Source organism: Xyrauchen texanus, chromosome 44, assembly GCF_025860055.1.
Source record: "Xyrauchen texanus isolate HMW12.3.18 chromosome 44, RBS_HiC_50CHRs, whole genome shotgun sequence".
NCBI lineage: Eukaryota > Metazoa > Chordata > Actinopteri > Cypriniformes > Catostomidae > Xyrauchen > Xyrauchen texanus.
In genome coordinates, this window is record NC_068319.1 from 19,215,431 (window position 1) to 19,239,089 (window position 23,659).

At 42.5% G+C, this 23,659-nt stretch overlaps 1 protein-coding gene across 3 annotated transcripts in view; it reads right to left on the reverse strand.

Annotated features, from left to right (window-relative positions):
• Positions 1-23,659, reverse strand: part of LOC127637120 (Kv channel-interacting protein 1-like) — a 70,853-nt gene that overhangs the window by 10,210 nt on the left and 36,984 nt on the right. Inside the window, exon 1 of one of the 3 annotated variants that reach the window (XM_052118038.1) lies at positions 20,115-20,316. The exons of 1 other annotated variant lie outside the window; for it this stretch is intronic. In XM_052118038.1, coding sequence (XP_051973998.1) covers positions 20,115-20,172 — 58 coding nt within the window. In that variant the 5' untranslated portion in view covers positions 20,173-20,316. Of the gene's footprint in view, positions 1-12,320; positions 12,539-20,114; positions 20,317-23,659 lie in introns of those variants that run through there. One more of the 3 variants, XM_052118037.1, reaches the window with a different exon arrangement.

Sequence of the window (23,659 nt, forward strand, 5' to 3'; positions counted from 1 at the left end):
GCGTTGTTCAACACTAGCGTCTGAAGCAAAGAACTTGTTCACGAGAAGCGTCTTCAACGGGGAGGCAGAGAGAATCTTCGCTGGAACACTGCAGGGGAGGGAAGAGTATTCTCGCTGCAGTGTATCTCGATAGCGAAGTGGAGAGGGCTTTCAAGACGAGAGATGATGTCGAAATGGTGATTTCGCACCTGCTTATGTAGGCCAACAGCGCACCTAAAGGGGTGGGGCTTAATCACCATTGCCAATCACAAGATAGGCTTTATTGTAAAAGGGCTTCAATTAGTTGTCGGAGAAGGAAAGTATTTCCCCATAGCATTTGTCGCAATATTGAGTGAACTGAATCGAAAGGGAACTGAGAAAGAGGTTAAAGGGTCCAACTTGACCAAAGGGGACACAGATCACTCGAATGGTGACATCACACAAAACAACTATTTGCAAAAATAGAAAACAGACTACAAGAGAATACAAAAGAGTTAAAACCTACATGAATTCATAAGTACCCTTTGACCAATGAAATATGATTTAAAATTCAAGCGCAAGGAATTATGAGTATTCCCCATAGCCTAAATTTTGTACTCAATAATTTGAGTTATTAAAACTTACAATTTTAAGTCTTAAATTTTCTTTAAGATAATTAAGTTCAACGAGCTTAGATATTTGACTTGTGAGCCCAAAACATGACATTTCAAGAAAATGTTTAATTAAGACAATTTCAGGCTCAATCAATAGTATGAGTTTGGTGCAGGACTATCTGTAATAAACTGTTAAGCAGGGAATTGACTAGATTGTCTGAACAATGATCGTATTTATATGAGTGATCTTACATTGATTGTGCTTCATAAGCTGAGAAAGTGTAAGGTCCTGTTAATGCCTCAAACAGCAATGTTTATTAACTAATAATCTGCTTTTTTACTTGTGAGAAAGTGAATAAAAGTCTTTGTTGTTGTACCGCCCCAAGCGTAGGAAACTGCCGCAATAAGTAAAAAAAATGTAAATCATTTTGCAAAAATGTAGGTTTAGCAACGTGATTCTGTGAGACCAGGTTGTAGATCTTTCTGATGAAGCTGATTGAGAAGGGAAGTGTTGCTGGTTAAGATAAGAAGCCTGGTGGGGAAACGACTCGGTTACTAACGTAACCTCGGTTCCCTGAGAGGAGGGAAGGAGTATTGCTTAAGTAGCTTACGCTATGGGGAAAACTCAGTTTCTCGAGAAATATTGAAGTCTTTATGTAAAACGCATTGCAGCTGCACAGCATACAACTGCTGTGCTGCGGCAACTTGCTCGAACCAATGACGGGGCGACTATGAACGCGCGACCAATGGGCGCGCGCTTCGCGCTCGTGCGCTCAGAGCCCGCCAAGATGGGCGTGGCTAGGGCTATATATTAGGCGCCCCGTCATGAGAGTTCTTTAGGTTCAATCGACTGAAGCGAACTGACCAAGCACAAGCACGGCAGCTTACGCAATACTCGTTCCCTCCTCTCAGGGAACCGAGGTTACGTTAGTAACCGAGTCGTTCCCTCTCAAGAGGTCTCTCCTATTGCGTAAGTAGCTTACGCTATGGGAACACCATTCAAAACGCTGTGCCTGCTGACTTCGCTCTATAAAGCCAGAGGCGGATGCCTGACCCTTAAAGCAAAGTGATTATCCAACAAGCCAGCCAACGGCGAGCTATATATTGGGAAAACACAGAGCGCCTTTGCCCCAAGGAGGTCCATGGTGGGGCGCTCATCGTAAAAACACAAGCACATAACTTATGTACTGATTTTTCTATGTATTGATATGCATAAAAAATCCTCTAAGTCAGTCAGAGACGGACCTATAAGGGAGGAGATAATGCTCAGCATATACATACTCCAGTCCATTCTACAGTCAGGCTGATAGAATGTTGGAATGCAATGAGGGGACCTGTAGGTTATAAAACCTGATAAATGTCGAAGGCGAGGCCCAGCCTGCCGCCGCACAAATATCTTCAATGGGTATCCCACTCGACCATGCCCACGAGGAGGCCATGCTCCTCATAGAGTGAGCTTGCTTAAAGGGGCATTGAAGGCCCTTGGCTTCATAAGCCAGCGCTATAGCATCCACTATCCAGCGCGATATTCTTTGCTTTGAAACTGCGAGACCTTTAGTGCAGCCGCCAAAGCATACGAATAATTGTTCCGTCTGTCTGAACGGGGCAGAAGGTTCCAAATATACTCTGAGCGCCCTGACCGGGCAGAGTAAATTAGCGTTGCTTTCGTCCGCTGGGGATGATAGCGCTGCCAGAGATATCACCTGTACTCTGAAGGGTGTGGAGAGCACTTTAGGAATATACCCGTGCTTTGGCCTAAGGACAACTCTGCAGTCGTTAGGTCCAAATTCCAGGCAAGCAGCACTTGATGACAGCGCGTGCAGGTCGCCCACTCTCTTGACTGAGGCGAGCGCCAGCAAGAGCGCAGTTTTGAGCGAGAGCTGTTTAAGGTGCATGGTTCAGAAAGGTTCGAACGGGGCACTCTTGAGTGCGTCCAGGACCGTGGCCAGGTCCCAGATCGGCACCGAGAGGGGGCGAGGGGGGTTCATCCTCCTAGCGCCTCTTAGGAAACGAATGATTAGGTCGTTTTTCCCTAATGAACGCCCTTATCAGGATTGTGTGACGCGCTATGGCAGCCACATAGACTTTGAGCGTGGAGGGTGTGCGGCCCGCCTCCAGCAGCTCTTGCAAAAGGCGAGTACACTTGGTATCTCGCCACGATTTGGGGTTCAAGCTCTTGGTATCACACCAGTCACTGAACACTTTCCAATTTTGGGCATATAAGCGTCTCGTAGAGGGTGCTCGCGCCTCCGTGATGGTTCTCAAAACTCCACTGGGGAGGTTCTCGGGGACCCGTTGAGGGGCCATGCATGGAGGGCCCACAGATCGGGGCGGGAATGAAGAATCATCCCGTTGGCCTGCCTGAGGAGGTCTAGCCGCAGCGGAATCGGCCATGGGGCAGATTGCATCATCTGCATCAGTTCTGGAAACCACGTCTGGTTTTTCCAGAGAGGGGCTACCAGGAGTACTGCACATTTCACTTCCCTGATCCGACTGATGACCTGAGGTAGCATCGCGATCGAGGGAAAAGGGGCGGCTCAGCCAGACTTGGGCGAGCGCGTCCGTGCTCTTTGAGAAGAAAAGGGGGCAGTGCGCATTTTCCCTGGAGGCGAAGAGGTCGACCTTTGCCTTGCCAAAGGTTTGCCATAACAACTGAACCGTCCGGGGGTGGAGAGACCAGGACGTGTTCGTTTTTCAGGTACGGAAGCAGGGCTCTGAGAGCCAAGGCGACCGCTTTCATTTCCAGACAGTTTATATGTAGGCGCTTTTCCGGGTTTGACCAAAAGCTGGAGACAGGCCTGCCCTCGTAAAGGGCCCCCCATCCTATTTTGGAGGCATCTGTCGTGATCATTTTTCTCCGTGTGTTCACGCCCAGACTCACGCCAGTTCGATACCAGTCGACGGCTTTCCAGGGCGTCAGGGCTTTTATACAGCCGTGATTTGCTCTGATTAAAAAGTGGCCCGAGCGCCACGCGTGAGTGGGGACACGGCTCTTGAGCCAGCGTTGGAGAGGACGCATGTGCAACAATAGCTGGAGTACAGCTGATGCCGAGGCCATGAGACCGAGCATCCTTTGAAATCGTTTAACGGGGGCGCGCGCGCCCGGTCTGAATGATGTTGCAAGGCGTCGAATAGAGAGCGCGCGCTCTGATGAGAGGCGTGCCGTCATCTGTACTGAGTCTAGCACTATTCCCAGAAAGGAGATATTCTGGCTGGGGGATAGCACGCTCTTTGCAAAATTGATTCTCAGACCCAGGCATTCTAGATGGCTGATAATCCAAGATCTGTGCGTCGTTAACTGACTCTCTGATTGTGCTATGATTAGCCAATCGTCGAGGTAATTCAGTATTCGCACTCCCCGCTGTCTCAGGGGGGAAAGTGCTGCGTCCATACATTTCGTGAATGTACAGGGGCCAATGATAGGTCGAATGGTAGTACTGTGTACTGGTATGACTGTCCCTCAAAGCTGAATCTCAGAAAAGGCCTGTGATGAGGCGCTATCGGAATGTGAAAGTAAGCGTCTTTCAAATCCACTGATAGAAACCAATCCCCGGGGCGAACTTGCGCGAGGATATGTTTGGTCGTTAACATTCTGAACGAGCAAATCATTAAAGCTTTGTTCAGATGTCTGAGATCTAGGATGGGGCTGAGGCCACCGTCCTTTTTCGGGATGAGAAAGTAGCGGCTGTAAAAACCTGCCTCGCTCATAGAGGGAGGAACAGTTTCTATAGCGCCCTTCTCTATTAGTTTGAGCACCTCTGTGCGTAGAACATGTGACACATCTCTCCTCACTTTCGTCTCGACCACCGCTGAAAAGGGGGTGGTCTGCGAAAGAATTGAAGCGAGTAACCGTGTTTTATTATGCTCAAAACCCATTTCGGCATGTCAGGGATTATTTCCCAGGCTTTTGCTCGCACAGATATGGGCTGAATGCTGGCTGGGGGCATGTCGCAGTGACATATGGGCCCCACCGGCAAATTGCCTTGTGCTAACACTGAGCTTACAGCTGTCAGAGGCGCGGGCGCGAGCTGAGCAGCCTTGTTGAGTGCCGAGTGCAGGGGTGCGTGTGAGATTACAGGCACGCGCGCTATCTCCGAAATGCTCGCAGCATGAGCTGGAGAAATGTTTGAATCTGTATGGACAGTGTTTTCGGGTGGGGGTGCATACATCGTAATAGGCACGCGCGCCACTGTCATAAAGCTTCCAGCTCTTAGCGGGGAGTTTCTTGGCTTGCGCGTCGCATCTGTGATGCTTGCGGCATGAGACAGAGAACTGTTTGAAACTGTATGGGCAGTGCTTATGGGTGGGGGTGCATATACCGTAGTAGGCACGCGCGCCACTTTCATAAAGCCTCCGCCATGGTGGGGGGTTTTTGGCTATGCATACAGTGTTTGTGTGTAGGGGTGCATGCAGGACAGCAGGCACGCGCGCTACCTTTATTGTATTTCCCACTTTTACTGGGGAAGTGTTTATAACTGTGGGAACAGTGCTTGCGTGTAGTGGTGCATACATGACAATAGGCACACGATTTACATATATGGTGCGCCCAGCTGGAGCTGGGGAAGTATTCGCACTGTTTGGACAGTATTGATATGTGGGAATGCGCACTTTAGTGTGGACACGTGACCCCTTAGTGACACAGGCAGAAAATGACTCTTTTGTGATTTCTGTGTGTTGCCGTTAAAACGGCTTTTGATTGCAGGTGAGCGAAGTTCTGTGACTGGCCCATTGACTGCTGTACAGACATTTCCAGCCGCCTGTAAGGGGACTGGGTAATGTTTCACACGCTTTAGAGAGAGTGGTCCGCTTTTATGCAGACACGCACTCTCTTTTTCTTCCTATTGCTAGGAAGACTTACGAGGCTCGGGTTCAGCACTATCTTGGGCCGAGGACCCTGTTGCTCAGGCGGCTTCCTTCGGTTAGCAGAATGCGAGCGGCGCCGAAGCGTCCGCTTCAGGTCTGCTCTTTGGCTGGGAGACGGGAGGCGCCGCCCTGGCTCGCTGCTGCTGCTGAGGCGGTCTCTGGCGGCTCTGAGACAAGCTGGAGCGCTTGGGCAGGAAGTGACGCATAGCCTGCGAATCCTTCCGAGCTTCAGTGAAGCGCTTCAGCAAACTCTTTACCGGCGGTCCGAACAGGCCGCTTGGAGCAATAGGCTGGCTAAGAAATGGCGCTTTATCCGCGCCCTTCATCTCTGTTAGCGCCAGCCACAGATGGCGCTCAAGGACAGTCAGGTTAGCCATGGCCCGGCCGATGGATTGGGCGGTGGCCTTTGTGGCTCGCGAGGGCTACGCCAGTGGCGCTGCGCAGGTCCTTGAAAGCCTCAGGTTCAGGTCCCGACTCGTCCATGGTGCGGAGAAGTTTGGCCTGATAAACTTGTAGAACAGCCATGGAATGAAGCGCTGACGCAGCTTGGCCGGGCGGCGTGATGCGCGTGCCGGGCGAGAGCTGAGGTAGATCGGCAGGGCTTCGAGGGATGAGAAGCTTTGGCTTTCCATCCAGCGGTGGAGGGTGGGCACAGATGGTTGGCCACAGCCTCCTCGAGGGGCGGGTTCCTCAGTAGCCTCTTTCTCTCTGCCGCCCACCGAGGAGAGCGAGAAGAGAAAGAAGGCTTCAGGCGAGCAGAGGCGCTTTGTCGTGAGTTCGTGAACTTTGAGGAAGAAAGGGGAGGGTCTCTGTCGAGGGCCTGCCGGCGCTCCTGCAGGAACCACTCGCCCAGCCGGCTGCGGGCGGAGTTCTTCCGTAGAAGACCAGTCGAGCCCGAGGTCTTCCACGGCTTTGGACAGGATGCGGACGATCTCAGAGTCCATGCTGGTGCCCGTGCTTCGTGTCCGCTAATGTCGACGGCGCTGGGTCGAAGGCCGAGCCCGGCCAGTCGCCGGATGCAGCATCAATAGAAAGGCTGTCATCCTTTTCACCGCCGCCCCTGACGCCGAACGAGACGAGACCCACCGCTCTGTTGGAGGGTGCTGGTCCGCCTGCGTGAAATGGACTGGTGGCGGGGAGATCTTGAGTAGTGGTGAAGCACGCGGGGACTGGCCCGGCGTGACGTCACTGAATTCCGCGTGCTCTGGCAGCCTCTGTGAGCGGCGCTTTTTCTTGCGCGGCTCGAACGGAGGAGACGGCAGCACGGTGGAAGCAGGCTCGTTTGTGGCGAAGGCCGCAAAGCGAGCGCGCAGCTCGGCGAGGCCCAGGGAGTCACATTCGGGGCATCCGCCCTGAATGAGAGCAGCTTCTGCATGGTCAGGTCCCAGGCAGCGAGTGCAGATAACGTGATGGTCCCCGTCAGGAAGAGGGCCTCTGCACGAGGCGCAGGTTAAAGGCATTTGGAACAACGCCTCGAAAATTTCTCTTTTACTTAAATCAAAAGCGTCGCAGAGGTGAACACTTGTAAGTAAAAAAGGATATCAGTGATGCGCGCCGGATGGCATAGCAAAAGGCTTCGATGGCGGCTGAAGGCGCCGGCGTCCTCTTAGCAGTCCTGCTGTAGGCTTGTCAACGGCGGGCGAAAAGACTCCAACAATCAGGAGGATCCAGCGAAGAGAAGGTCTTCGCTGAAGGAGATTAAATCTAAACGCCCATCTTGGCGGGCTCTGAGCGCGCGAGCGTGAAGCGCGCGCCCATTGGTCGCGCGTTCAGAGTCGCCCCGTCATTGGTTCGAGCAAGTTGCCGCAGCACAGCCAATGACCGAGCTGTCTCGCTCATTGCTGTATGCTGTGCAGCTGCAATGCGTTTTACATAAAGACTTCAATATTTCTCGAGAAACAGAGTTTTCCCCATAGCGTAAGCTACTTACGCAATAGGAGAGACCTCTCGAGAGGGAACCAGCATGCAAAATTCAACATATGCTTTGGTTTTCTCTCGTTTGTTTCTGTTCTCTTCCTCAGGATGTTCAGCCATCGGGAGATTTCACTCAAGTTTGTCTACACTGATGATGCTGGTTGTGTGTGAGCTGAATATATCATAGCTAATGCTAATCATGCAAATGCTCTTCTTCCCCGCTGGCTCCATGATTTTCTAGATTAAGAAATCATTAATAAAGTAATCCACATAAGTTTTTGTTTTGTTTGTGAAAATTCCACAGCCAGTTGCTGTCAAGCCTCCATTTTGCCAAAAGCAATTTTCACTTCCTCTATAGCCTCTTAATACCCTTTAAAACCATGTTTGCTTCTAAACTCTCTTTAAAAGATCTGACATTTTCAACCAAATCCTGACTCCATGGAGAAACAACTTTAATCTGGTTGACAAGCTAGACTGATCATGTCAAACATAAACAAACAAATCTGAAGAGAATTATCACAACACTCCCACATAGTGTCTGATCCGTTTGATAACTGTGATAAAGGATGTCATAGATACATCTATAACCAGATGTGAAGCTTCTGATTGTCCAAGAAAACAAGCAAGCCTCTTACTTCCTTACTGCATAAGTCTTAATTATCACCTTCCCTCTTTTTAACACCTGCAAACTGATGTGACAGTGAGAATGGAAAGAGAGGTGCGAGATAAACAAGGCCAATGAAACATGGATTCCAATAGACCTGATCACACAGGGGACGAAACATTCCTACACTGACAATTTGTTTTTAAAGAAAGACAATTTGTTTTTAAAGTATATCCTTTTTAATATACTTTATCTGACAAGGAAAATTGAATAACCAATCAGATATGAGCATTTGGTCAAGTTTTCAGAGTGTTTCAAAGTGCACAGGGAATGCAATCACTGAACTCAAAGCATACCTGCAATAAATAAATAATATAACAACTTTCCCTGGGAGTCTGGACAGAACTACCCTGTTTGTCCTGCATATGTTTGTCAGTAAGTAAATGGTCTGCACTTATACAGGGATTTTTTAACCTTAGTGGTTTTCAAAGCACGTTACACTGTCACCAACACACACACACACACACACACACACACACACACACACACACACATACACACACTCATGTTGGTCTACCTATCATTATGAGGACTTTCCATAGACATAATGGTTTTTATACTGTATAAACTATAGATTCTATCCTCTAAACCTAACACAACCCCTAAACCTAACCCTCACAGAAAACATTCTGCATTTTTACATTTTCAATAAAACATTGTTTAGTATGATTTTTAAGCGATTTGAATTATGGGGACACTATAAATGTCCTCATAAATCACATTTATAGCATAATAACCTTGTAATTACCAGTTTGTAACTTACAAAATTGTCCTCGTAAATCACAAAAACACGCACACACACACACACACACACACACACACACACACACACACACACACACACACACACACACACACACACACACACACACCAATTACGGCACAGCTGCCATGCAAGGTGCTAGCCTGCCAACTTGTGGTTCAGTGTCTTGCCCAAGGACATTTCGGCATGTGGAGTTGTGTGGGCTGGGAATTGAACCACCAACCCTGCGATTAGTTGCCAACCCGCTCTACCACCAGGAACCACGCTCCTTTAAGGTCATGAAAATGTATATATACATATATTATAAAAAATTATATTCAGATAATTAAAATGCATTACATTATTGTGGCAAAGGAGTTAAGCATTGATGAGACAATATAAAAAGAGGCTTTAGAATGCAATGCATTGTTTATTTGCATATTATTGAACATAAGCCAATCATTGGGCTACAGTTCACAGCAATCCATTTCGCAATTTAATTTGTCAATCAGTCCAAGATTTATTATAAGGGCTTGTCTAATGTACACCCGCATCAGACGGATGCTTTTGGAGTGTCTTACATTGGTTGCACTGCGTCATAAACATACCATTTTTAGGTCGCTGTGTCAAGTTAAACATAGTTTAATACTTAGGATTTGCACACCATCAAGCTGTTTTTTGCAAGGGCAAAAATGCAAGGACATGTCCTTGTGTTGTGCTCTCTGCTGAAGGGTTGGTTTGTTCTCAGTATAAGCTGTGCATTGCCTATAAACTGAGGTTTTGCTTACTGCCCCCTAGAGAAAACAGGTGGAACTTCCAAGATTAAATTGCTCAGGAATCTTCATTATTGCGGTCCATGGACATTATTAATTGAGTAATTTTTTTTAACACTCTATTTTTTAATATAAGTAATAGCACTGAATTAACATTAAATTGACAGCTCTAATTATTAGTCATTAATGGGCCATTTATAAACCCTAAACAAAGGGAACATTAATGTAAAGTGTTACCTAGATCTTTCATCTGTGATTTGTTTCACATTTTCGTTCCGCGTGTGGTGTGAACATGCTTTGAGAGAAAGACAGAGCGATGACAGAGCCTGATGATGGGTCTCTTTAGACTCAGCACTTAAAAACAAAAACAACAAAGCACAGTAGGAGGCTGCAAACTCTCTTCTTTAATCTCTCTCTCCCTCAAGCTTAAATCAGTGGCCATGTCCTTCAAAGCACACTAAAATAAACTTTACAGGCACATCCTCCACTCACGCAGCTATTACTGCCATTCGAGTTCTTCCTCCAAAATAGAATTGGAAGTCAACAACACACAGCTTCTTGTTACAATATCTTTTTTTAATTGATTGATTGAACAGAGATTATTGCTGAGATGAATGATGTACCTATTGAGCTCTACTTGCCACATTTCAACTATCGGGCCAAATGAGGGCTTGCTAGTGCGTGCCAGGGCTAGTTGCATTCCCACTGTCACATCCAGGGCTTCATCGTGGCTCCTCTGGGCTTTCTTGGGGCCAACAGCCAGTGGCCTTTTGCCTGCTGATACCCTGAGCCAAAGAAGGTCAACTGTGGACTGAGGCAGGGTCAATATCAAAGGCGGAGTTTGGCCGAACTTGCCAGTTTGTGTATCCAGCACACAATGGTACAGTTTCTGGAAAAATACAACACAAATCTGTTAAAACGCACAATGGACAAAGCGGTAGCTGAAGAAAGAACTTTCCATAGTACAAGATAACAGACTGTGTGCTGGGACATCGTCCCGCTGTTAGTGGAAAGACCACTTGGGACACCATGGCAGGGATAGTCAGTGAGTTGTCTATGCTAAATTAACTTGCTAGTTAGCAAATTTTTACAAACGATATAAACTCAATATTGTAGATAACTAGATAACATGATACCTCAGCTTGACCTTCCCTCTTGCTTGTGAAATGGGTAGGGTTTGTGACGTTGTCACCAGGACTGCGTGTTAAGGGCGAGGTTTAAGTCAACGCTGCAGGGCTATTGGCCTGATGGTGGAAATGCAGATCCATTTTAGTCTGATTTGAGAGGCTATTGACCTGGATAGCCCTGGCTCGCACTGGTCCGATAGTGGAACATTGCAAAGTAAATTTTGAAGTGCAGTTATGAGATCAAATTAAATTGTTAACATTACTTAATATGCACTAACAATAAATAATACTAATATTGCATAGTATATATAAACCAGATTGTTCACACAAAAAACAAAATTCTGTTTTCATACAGAACCATGGTGTAAAGGAAGGCATTATCATACAGAAGACAACGACATTGGACGCCTGCTCTTGACGTCACACTTATCAATCTATTTCCCTCTAAAAGGCCTCTAATTTACTCAATAGAAATCCACATTCTATGCAGCTCACCACAGGGAGCTGCTCAAGATCATACTGATCTGTTAAATCTATAGGTTAAGATGTCAAAGGAAAGGGGCAAATACTGAGCTAAATAGCAGGGGTTGAATATTCATGAGCAGCTGCTATAAAGACAGTGCTAATCACTGGTTACTGCAGCTCTAAACTCCCCCTTATTTAGTTAGATTTTTCCTTAAAAAAAAAAAGATTGATGCGTCAATGCAACAATGCATTATGCCAATGATATTCGACTTTCAGAAAATAACGACCTTAATTTTGGTCTGTTCATCACACAAAGCTATCATATGGCTTCAGAGAACTTGGAATGTAGTTCACTGAAAACTCTGCAAAGTAACTTATTTTTTGTTCCACGGAAGACTATATAGTCTATTTGAACTATATAGGGCTCCTGTGTTTATCAGACTCTTTCTCTGATTTGCTGTGCAGCTCTAATATAGTGTAAAATCTGTTACAGGAAATCCATGCTTCTTGATACACTCCAATGAATGGATCAAGAAATAAATAAGCAAACAAATAAACTACTGATGTCTCCGGCTAATTTGCATCATTCAAAATAACGTGTGATTCAGGTGGATTGATCGAGAAAAGATACACTGCTCTATAGTATTTTTGCATGTAATATTGTCCTTGCTGCTATGTCCATCATAACATCCCATCATCTGCTCTCTCAACCCTTACAAAGCTGTCTCCTTGACAACTACACCACAGCGCATGTCAACAGGAAGAGGGCTGATATGTTAGCAGATTGTTAAAACAATCGCTGATGAACAAAAAAGCTGCGCACACAATGTTGTCGAAGATGTTAATCTCTGATGATGTGACGTAGTGCCAGTCTGCATATCGCCTTCTCTCAACCTTACATTGGTTTTCTCCTTTCTCAGTTCATTAGTTTAACACTGACTGCTCATAAATTGTCTTGTCTGTGAAATGGAACACAATGCATTCATTCATCAATCAGAACATCGTTGTCTTTGAACATTCGCTCAGCATTTTTAGTGTTGTGCTCTTTTAAGTTAGCCATTGTGTTATTGATTTAGCACTGTTATTGATAGTAGTGCTTAAAAACTGTTGGTGTTTGCCAGTCTTACTACTATAGAACCCTATATAATTAATGCATCAGGAGTCAGACAATCTATTTTAAGCTCTCATTTGTTAACATACCTCTGTTTGGTTGTCTTTGTCTTGTCTGCAAAGTCAATGTACCCACAACAGCTCCCATGTTGTCACCACGGAGACAAGCGTGTTCAAACTAATAAGCGTTGAGTCGCCAGTCTGCCTCTTTCTTTCTTTTTTGAAGAACCTGCTTTTTGTTTCCTTCTCCACTCTTCTCTCACTTGTGAATGAATGAATGAATGAATGAGAAGCTGGAATTTTCTTGCTAAAAGCATATGGTTCCTTCCTTGATGCCCCACCCACAAATTTCCCTCTCTCCTCTTTCCCTTTGCTTCTTTGTCTTTGCTCTCACTGTTGCTCTTTCTTCTGCCATGTCCAGTTTGTTATTCAGTGTTAGGAACTGTTGCTGTGCAGGCAGGCTCAGCATGATAAGAAGCAGAAGGAAATGTGTGTGTGGGGATGAAATCCTCCTCGATATCTTCCTCTGTCTCTATATGCATACAGACACCCATCAAGCAGATCTCTTCCTTATGGAACTCCAGTTTTTCACACAGCTAGAATGTGGCAAGATGATGACTTTCCTTTACACCCTACCGTTACCACCCACACACCCACGTTGGGCTTCCATGTTTTATGGGGACTTTCCGTAGACATAATGGTTTTTATACTGTACAAACTTTATATTCTATCACCTAACCTTATCCCTAAACCTCACAGAAAACTTCCTGCATTTTTTAATTTTCAAAAAACATAATTTAGTATGATTTATAAGCCATTTTCCTCACGGGGATTGACAAAATATCCCCACAACGTCAAAAATTTCAGGTTTTACTATCCTTATGGGGACATTTGGTCCCCACAAAGTGCTAACACACACACACACACACACACACACACACACACACACACACACACACACACACACACACACACACACACACACGTTGGTGCAGCTATCATTATGAGGACTCTCCATACACATAATGATTTTTATACTGTATGAACTATAGCTTCAATCCCCTAAACCTAACCCTCACAAAAACATTTCAGCATTTTTACATTTCCAAACATATATCATTTAGGTTAAGCAATTTGAGTTATGGGGACCCTAGAAATATCCTCATAATCCAGATTTATAGCATAATACCATTGTAATTACCAGTTTGTAACTCGTAAACCACCCAAACCTGCCCGCACGCACGCACGCACGCACACACGCACACAGCAAATGAGTTGTGGGATGACTACATGTAGTTTCATCATCCACTGTTCTTTTCCAGTTGTATGTACACGTGTGCATCTGAATTTGGCTGTGTGTGTGTGTGTGTGTGTTCGCAAATTATTGAGTCAACGATAAGAATGTTTCATGGATCAAGTAGTCTTTGAAACAAACTAATTGTGAGTGCGTAATATGCATGTGTGTGTGTGTGTTCTTTTTGAATGCATTGCAACATGACGCAGTATATACAGGTGAAACTCGAAAAATTAGAATATCGTGCAAAAGTTCATTAATTTCAGTAATTCAACTTAAAAGGTGAAACTAATATATTATATAGACTCATAACAAGCAAAGTAAGATATTTCAAGCCTTTATTTGATATAATTTTGATGATTATGGCTTACAGCTTATGAAAACCCCAAATTCAGAATCTCAGAAAATTAGAATATTATGAAAAGGTTCAGTATTGTAGGCTCAAAGTGTCACACTCTAATCAGCTAAACACCTGCAAAGGGTTCCTGAGCCTTTAAATGGTCTCTCAGTCTGGTTCAGTTGAATTCACAATCATGGGGAAGACTGCTGACCTGACAGTTGTGCAGAAAACCATCATTGACACCCTCCACAAGGAGGGAAAGCCTCAAAAGGTAATTGCAAAAGAAGTTGGATGTTCTCAAAGTGCTGTATCAAAGCACATTAATAGAAAGTTAAGTGGAAGGGAAAAGTGTGGAAGAAAAAGGTGCACAAGCAGCAGGGATGTCCGTAGCCTGGAGAGGATTGTCAGGAAAAGGCCATTCAAATGTGTGGGGAGCTTCACAAGGAGTGGACTGAGGCTTCAAATGTCGTATTCCTCTTGTCAAGCAGCTCCTGAACAACAAACAACGTCAGAAGCGTCTTACCTGGGCTAAAGAAAAAAAGAACTGGTCTGTTGCTCAGTGGTCCAAAGTCCTCTTTTCTGATGAGAGCAAATTTTGCATCTCATTTGGAAACGAGGTCCCAGAGTCTGGAGGAAGAATGGAGAGGCACACAATCCAAGATGCTTGAAGTCCAGTGTGAAGTTTCCACAGTCTGTGTTGGTTTGGGGAGCCATGTCATCGGCTGGTGTTGGTCCACTGTGCTTTATTAAGTCCAGAGTCAACGCAGCCGTCTACCGGGACATTTTAGAGCACTTCATGCTTCCTTCAGCAGACAAGCTTTATGGAGATGCTGACTTCATTTTCCAGCAGGACTTGGCACCTGCCCACACTGCCAAAAGTACCAAAACCTGGTTCAATGACCATGGTATTACTATGCTTGATTGGCCAGCAAACTTGCCTGACCTGAACCCCATAGAGAATCTATGGGGCATTGCCAAGAGAAAGATGAGAGACATGAGACCAAACAATGCAGAAGAGCTGAAGGCCGCTATTGAAGCATCTTGGTCTTCCATAACACCTCAGCAGTGCCACGGGCTGATAGCATCCATGGCACGCCGCATTGAGGCAGTAATTAATGCAAAAGGGGCCCAAACCAAGTACTGACTACATATGCATGATTATACTTTTCAGAGAGCCGACATTTCTGTATTTAAAATCCTTTTTTTTTTATTGATTTCATGTAATATTCTAATTTTCTGAGATTCTGAATTTGGGGTTTTCATAAGCTGTAAGCCATAATCATCAAAATTATATCAAATAAAGGCTTGAAATATCTTACTTTGCTTGTAATGAGTCTATATGATATATTAGTTTCACCTTTTAAGTTGAATTACTGAAATTAATGAACTTTTGCACGATATTCTAATTTTTTGAGTTTCACCTGTATTCACATCTTTCATATTCTTCCTCATTAGTGTGAAACCCACCTTACAAACTTTTCCAATTAAATAGACAAGATATTGGAGGGGAAAGGAACTCTGAAAGAGAAAGACAGCAACTATGGAGGAAAATAAATTGGTGTTGGGGAATGTCTGACTTTCAAATCAGCAGGTCTGTAACCTCATTAATAATACATAAAAGATGAGACTTCAGATGAGCGTTGGGCTGGCAGTGTGGAGGGAACTTGAACGTAATGAGTAATTACATAATATCAAGCCTCAATACTCTTATGCAAATCCTGCAGGACTGACCTGAAAACCATGCCAAGATATCCAGCGATATCCGCATTCTGCCAGATAGACATCTGCACTTCATCACTAGAACTCTGTCTGCACAAAGCACTTTCTATCTCACTAACTCAATACCTAGAGGTTTAACCATGACACCCTGAAGTCATATACCACCTGCCTCATGCAACACAAAGGCACTGACACTTTGAAAATACTGTTATAATTTGCTCACTCCCATTTTGTTCCAAAACTTTATCACTTTCTCTCTTCCGTGGAAGACAAAAAGAGTTGTTCAGCAGAATGTTCATGCTGTTCTTATCTATAAATTTTAAAGTGGAAGGTTATTTTTACTGTGAAATTGAAAAAGGATACGAATACCTGAACACCTACTTACTCATGCGATTATCTAATCAGCCAATTGTGTGGCAGCAGTGCAATGCATAAAATCATGCAGATATGAGTCAAGAGCTTCAGTTAATGTTCACATCAACCCTCAGAATGGGGAAAAATGTGACCTGATTGTTGGTCCCAGATGGGCTGGTTTGAGTATTTCTGTAACTGCTGATCTCCTGGGATTTTCATGCACAACAGTCTATATTTTACTCAGAATGGTGTCAAAAACCAAAAACATACAGTGAGTGCCGGTTCTGTGGACGAAAATGCCTTGTTGATGAGAGAGGTCAACGGTAAAGTCTACGGCAATTCAGATAACCCCTATGTATAATTGTTGTGGACAGAACAGCATCTCAGAACGCACAACTTGTCGAACCTTGAGGCGGATGGGCTACAATAGCAGAAGACCATGTCGAGCACTTTATTAGGACCATAGTGTTCTCAATAAACTGCTAAGGGAGTGTATTTAAATACCTTTCAAGACCTGTTTTTCTAAACATCAATTATCGTTGGTTCTCATGTCTCATCATCGACACCAGATGAGCTGTAACGCATCTTGATAAACCATATTTGAACAACATGATCACATGAAAAATCATCATGTTGCTTCAGAATTTTCATGTACCCTTACAGCCTCCAAACCCCATCGGACATCTTTCCATCAAATCAGGTGTAAATTAATTTCCCTCAAGCACCATAGAAAGCCTGTTGCACAAGCCTGAGGCAAGCTGTTGTCTCATGAGAACCAGGAAGTAATCAAGTTCACATAAACAACGATGAGCGAGATTTGGAAATTGCATTTTTTACTACACTGATGTGACGTTTAGGATTAGGGTTTGGGTTAGGGGGTCAACTTAATAAAATATGAATTGTTTGTATTACATAATTTCTAATTAAAAATACAACTCACTTTTGGTACCACACTGTAGACTTTATTTCACCTGAAAACTGGAGTACACACGTGCCCATACGTTCAACAACACTTCCAGCTTTGGCCACTAGGGGAACAGTGGTTAAAAATTTGGTAAGCAAATACCAAATTTTTTGGCAGAACTTGAAGTGTAAGAGCTGTGAAATGTAAGATTTTCATCGTCTTTTCCTCACACTAATCTTGTGCACAACATGGATTATGGTACTATTGTACTATGATGGTACTATTGTACCATTTTGTTTTTCAACAGCCCTTGTCCCTATTCGCTTTCAATATATGGAAAAATATATAAAAAGAGCATCTCTTTTTGATATGAGGTTAACTAAATAATGAAGGTATTTTAATTTCTGGGTGAATCATTGCAGTATAAAGGGGTGTCAACTTTGAAATATGTAAAAACAACACATTATTGTCATTTTGGAGACATTTTTTATGTTTTTTTGCTGCTTTGGCACAAATCTTTGGAAGAGAAACGATGATATTCAAAGAACAAGTGGCATGTGTGAAATCCAAGAAGGCAGGTTTAACCCTCTCATTTCAATTAGAAGTGTTAATGATGTTGGACTTTCCCTTGCAAGCACCTAATTGAAACTGCTAATCCAATTTGGAGGTAGGTACAGATGATTGGCTCACTTGGAAACACATTTGATGGTGCAAATAACAGCCAAAACCTACTATCACTGAGATGTCACAGATAACCTACAATCATAGTAATGTTATTAATTGAGTTTGACCACAGTGATCCAGGAATAAACGGCACAAATAGGAATTTACTAAAGCAGTGCTATTAAAACACTAATCTGCCAAATCAAATAACATGTTTATTGAATTATAATTCATCACTCTTAAGTGACAATAAGTGTGTACAGACAGCCATTGTTTCTGATGTTTATGGGGTGTATCAAACATTGTTATTATATTCTCTTGTATTTGTAATGTATTTTCTAACTGCATTTTCAGCTGCCCTTCTGCCGGCAGGCTTATCCCCACCTCTCTAGGGCTGGGGAGGGGGACGAGGGTAGGGGAAAAAAGGGATGGAAAAAGAGGGAAAGTGTAAGGCGAGAGGAGAGAGAAAAACTTGCTCGCCATTTCCCAGACACGCCATCGCCTGGTCAACAAAAACAAAACAAAAAGACACACAACACAAATAAACACTTGGCAGCTGCATGTCTCCCCCTCTCTCTCTTTCTCTCTCTCTCTCTCTCTCTCGAACTGCCATGTTCCGCTGCACTTATCCCTCTCCTCGGCTGATTAGCCCGATCCTCCTCAACACAGATTGATACTATTATTCCTAAACACCAGAATAATTAATAATACGATTAAAATGTTGTGTCATCGCAGTGTACAGCACACCCCGCTCTCCGTATCTCACCCAGTAGGTCAGCAATTGGCTGCTTAGTGTGACTCCACTAGCCCCTGCTAAAAGATGCTGGAAGCATACCATATTGTCAATGGCGGAGCTAGGGTAAATACAATTTGTACAATAGTAAATACAAATTATTATCTCATTACTATGATTTCCCAAAGAAACTTGTGGTGGAAATTAGCTTCTACAGTTAACCACAGAGGGGAAATGGTAATAAATGTATGATATAACTCACACTTGAAGGGCCAACAAGCACACAAATATACACAAACACCATCAGAAAAAAAGGTACAAGGGCCATCACTGGGGTGGTACCCTCAAAGGGACCTTTTTTTGTATCTCTAGTTAAATTGTATAACTCGTTTTGGATAAATAATTGTATGCTTAGGACCTTTTCTGCACCTTTAAAAGGTTCTCCTATGGGAACAACAACAACAACAAACATAATTTGTTGTCTCCTTAAGGGTACCTCTCCAGTGATAGATTTGTACCTTTAACAGTACTTTTTTTTTGCGAGTGTAGTTGTCAAAACATGCATTATATAAGGCTTCCTGACAATTACAGAAAACTAGAGCAGTATCATATTTGAAGTTAAACTAATCTCCCCTGGTTATTATCCTCACCGCTTTCGTGCACAAACACTAAAGCAGCATGGATATCCAGCAAAAGTTCCAGTTGGGCTGAGTGCCAAATCTGACACACAGTTTGTGTCTTCAGTTCTAAACTCAAAGGCAGCTCCTGTTACTCCTGGGGATTTTAGTAAAGACTTCAAACCATCTTTCTGTCTTTCTGCCCACAACTCGTAATCCTCCTGGCTCCATAATCACTCTTCACTCTGTGTGTATATGAAGTGTTATTTCTATTTCCCTCACCATCTCTTATGTGGTTATAAACACATGCTTTTACATGTGAGCACAGTTGTGTTGATGTGATGTTGACTTGTTTCACTAGCATAGTTTTTAGTAGATTCTAAAGCACGGCACTCCACATTAAATTCACATGAAGCGTAGGTTAATTACCCTTCAATGCATAAATAATCATGCTAACAAACCGCCTTCTCATTCTCCTCTATTCATGCATATTCTTATCGTATACTCACAGCCTGATCAATCCATTTTTCTAAACCTTCAAATCGCCCCCTCCATCATCCCAGCTCGGGACACACTATGTGAACTACAGGAGGCAATCATTTTTGAAATAGATTGCCATGTGATAATTTCATAACCCATTGCCTTGTGTAGAGCCCAAGCTAGAATATGCAAACACATCATATACATTATCCTTGACACTCAAACATACACGTTTACCTGGCTACCTAAATGGGCACTTCCCATTGACATCTATTGTACTTAAAGTTGCCTAATTCAAATTACACTAACACTAACTAAAAGTTTAAGGTACACTTTTTTTTGGCATTTCTGGAAGTGAATACAACTGTATTCTCTTTGTGAACCATTTTTCCCTTTGAGGACTTCCAAGAGGAGGTTTTTTCCAAGAGTTTTTGAAAACAAAAATTATGTAAAAGCAAACTTCAGCATGCATTATTGCAGCAATTCTGTCCACAAAAATATATTTAGGCTAGAAACACATTCACACATTTGCATTAAAATTTACACATGATGTACAGTAGAACAAGAGTGATATCAGTGTGATAAAGACTTAAAAACACTTACACTTAGAAACTAAAATGATAAAAATGACAATAATACATTTTGTTATAAATTATGCTACTAACTGCTCTCTATATTCTCTTTCTCCTCTCCCTCACAGACACAAATATAATTTTACTAATGCATTTATTTCTGTGACTATTAAATGTTTTTCTATGGCTTGTGCCAATAGGATCCTACCTGTTCTGTAGTTGACCTGTTTGTTTTGTATAGAGAAGGTCCCAAACACCACACCCATCTTCAGCAGAGTTCTTCACTTTTTCCACCTTTCTCACTTTTAAGATCTCACTTTGAAAAAAAGTACTACTCCTACTATGTTTTCCTGTCTATTTCTTCTGATCTTATATTTACCTGCAGGGTTGTTGGTTCTGTAAGCTCTCTCTGACTTTACTTCTTGCTGTCTGTCTATCATATGGACTCTGAAGGCTGCTCATCATTTCTTGAGTTTTTTAGTGGGGGCGAGAGAGGGAAAGAGAGAGAGAGAGAGAGAGGGCGCAAGAAAGAGAGAAGAGAGAGAGGATAGTGATTAGTTCTAATAGTGGTGGTACAGAGGGGAAATTTTAGTGGAGAACGAGGGAGTGATAAAATGTGAGTAGTTTACAAGGATCACCCTACAGTGTAAGAACAAAACAATGGCTACTTAGAAGAAAAAAACAAAACTATTTCAGGTGTGGAATCAGATGTCTGCTTTGCAGTAGACAATATGAATATGTTATGATCTTTCATCTTGAAACTGGAATTTAGAATTGTAAAGATAAAAAGTAATAGTCACTTGGATTTCTCACTTACAATGAGATTTTATGGGCTCTATCGGTGGTCAGAGTATCATAGCATGAGGATTAAGATAATCACTTTATCTGCAGCGTGCTTGTTCAGCCTCTCAAATGTGATGTAGTCATACCTATCTGGGCCACTTAAACAGTGACTTCTCTCAGATCGCTCTTTATATTGACTGGTTCACAAGCAGAGGGAAAAGACTGGAGATTCAATTACATCCAGCAATTAAAATACAAGCATTTAAGCTATTAAAATTAGAACATCAAGTCCTGGAGCTGGAAAAACCGTCACAAAGCATGTCTGAAGCATACGATTATGAGAGAGAAAAATGAGAGAGGCTTGTAGGAGGATACAAAAACAGGGATGATTAAGAACAGCACGGAATTGTCAGGACAAAGCTTTGCACACTTGATCTCTTTACAAATCTCTCTTCTCCTCTGTCATTCCTCTACAAATTTGGAAGAAAGTGTGTGACAGCCAGATAGAAGAGAAGCAGATGAAAGACCAAGAAAACAGAACAAAATGGGAAGTTGATGGAAAAAAAGAGAGAGACACAGAAACTGTGGTTATGGACAGCAAGAGTACTTTTGAGTAATCTCTCATTCTGTCATGAGCTGATAACTGAAACATGGCTCAGCCTCCCTCTCACCAATGTGCTCACACAAAACTGCCTGTCCTTTCATCTGCCCAAAGATTCCTTCTCTTTAATCTTTTACCCCAGCTTCCCCATTTCCACTCGCCTAGCACATCTCTTCTTCATCTGTCAGAGAAATTGCTGGTGCAATGGAGGATCCAGGGGCAGCTAAGGTTAGGACAGGGGGGAGAAGAGAAAAGAGGATAGATCTTTTTATTCCCTTTAGAATATAAGCTACATATACACCACAACCACCCCATTGTCCTCTCTTCTTATACAGCTTGTTTTCATTACCTGAACAATAGGAAAGACAAATCATAAAAATAAAAAAAACTCTTTTTGTGGCAAGCGTTTCTCTCTCCTCAACAGCACTGATATTACATTATAAGCAAATTGAGACTTTTGCTTAAAGGAATAGTTGACCCAAAAATGAAAATTCTGTTATCATTAACTCACTCTTGTGTTGTTCTTAACCCATATGACTTTCTTTCTTCTGCAAAACACAAAAGGAAATAAATGAGAGCTTTCAAAAGTAATGTGTTAACGCATGATGTTAATTCAAAAAGTTTAACATGTTCATTTTTCTTAATCGTGATTAACACATTTACAGTTAATACAGCATAAACCAGCATAAACACTGGTTAGAAGGGCGGAACCTTTGTGACATGTTCCCCCGGAGACATTACAGTGACCCCACACACGCCACAAACTGCTAATTAAGTGGTGGGGAAAGGAGCTCTTAATAATAATTGCTGTACAAAACAAGCCTAGATGGAACTTGTGACAAACATCAAGTATTTTTCAGCTTCTGCAAAGGTGTATTTTAATTACCACAGAATCACGGTAAGTCTTAAGTATTACCAAAATGCAGAGTGAGAGGTTTTGTCTGCAAGCGCTTTTCATGTGGTGTTCAAAGCGGCACTGATGCCCTGATTGTTTTGTTTTCTTTCCTAAGAAGGAAATAAATGCATTTTGACAGAAAAATTATTACATTTAGTTTCAAATTTCAGCACTTTCAAAATATGTGATTAATCGCAATTAACTACGAAAAAACTGACAGAAATTACAGGGTGAGACTCTAAAACATCCTCAGTGCTAAACATACCCCCCCCCCCATCACTAATGGGAGCTCTAAAGCAATCTTTTTTGCAGTTTATTTCTGTCTTAATATAAATTTTCTTGACATTATCATGCATTTACATTTTGATGTTTGAAATAAATTATTAGTAAAAAAAAGAAGCTTATTCTGTGTCTTCTCTTTGTAACACCATAGTCAGGTTTGATGACAAGCATAATGGCATAAACTGCAAAAACTGACCCTTAAAATAAAAATGTGAAATGCTAAAATTGGACAAATAATAGTTTGAGTGTCTTGATATACATCCAAGTGCATATTTTGTGATGAAATGTGGTTACAACAAGCCATCAGACTACACAGTAGGTGGCTACAGCTATCTACTGGCTGTTACTGGCATAACATGTCAAGTCATGTTATTTATATTTTGCTCACCAGATGTCAGCAATCTGACTCCAATTTGTCATATTGTCATATTTTTTTTTTTTTTTTCATTTGATAATTTGTCTATTCAAATGAATGCTTAAATGTAGAGATTTACATGTAAATAAATTCAAAATAGCATAAAATCCCAAAAGAAATGCATAATTTAATTGTTCTTACTTCAGGGAAGAATTTTAATTTTATATTCATTATAATCATCATGAAATGAAAAAAAGAAAAGAGCGTTCCACATCTAAACCTTCCGGTCAAAAATAACCACTAGTCACTATGTACTTATTTACAACAACATGATGGTGAGTAAGTGATGACAGAATATTCACTGAATTGTCATGCATCTCAGATTTTTCACCTGAGAAAAAGACCCCAATAATCTCACATGTGTCTCTGAAGTTTCAGAAAAATATAATTAATTAGTCTGCAATAAACTTTTTTTCCACGACCATTATCTGGGCTATGCTATCAACAGAATTATTGCTCTATTCCCTTACTATTTGTAAACAAGTGTCTCATTTACTTTATTCTTACTCCTTATTTTAAGAGAAATATCTGAATTTAAAGTGTCCTCATTTATGAAAGAGAAACTACAGAGCAATAACATTTTCCTCTGGGGAACAGAATTGTAGTTTTATCTCTGTGATATAGTCGTAAATGTAATAATGACATGAATCAAAGATAAAAGAAAAGGGTAAAAATGCAGCATACCAGCTTGAAATAGTGAAAATGAGGATATTTAGGTCATAACAGTGTTTTCAAAGCTAATATATCACTCGCTTGACAGCATCAGCTGTAGCTCAC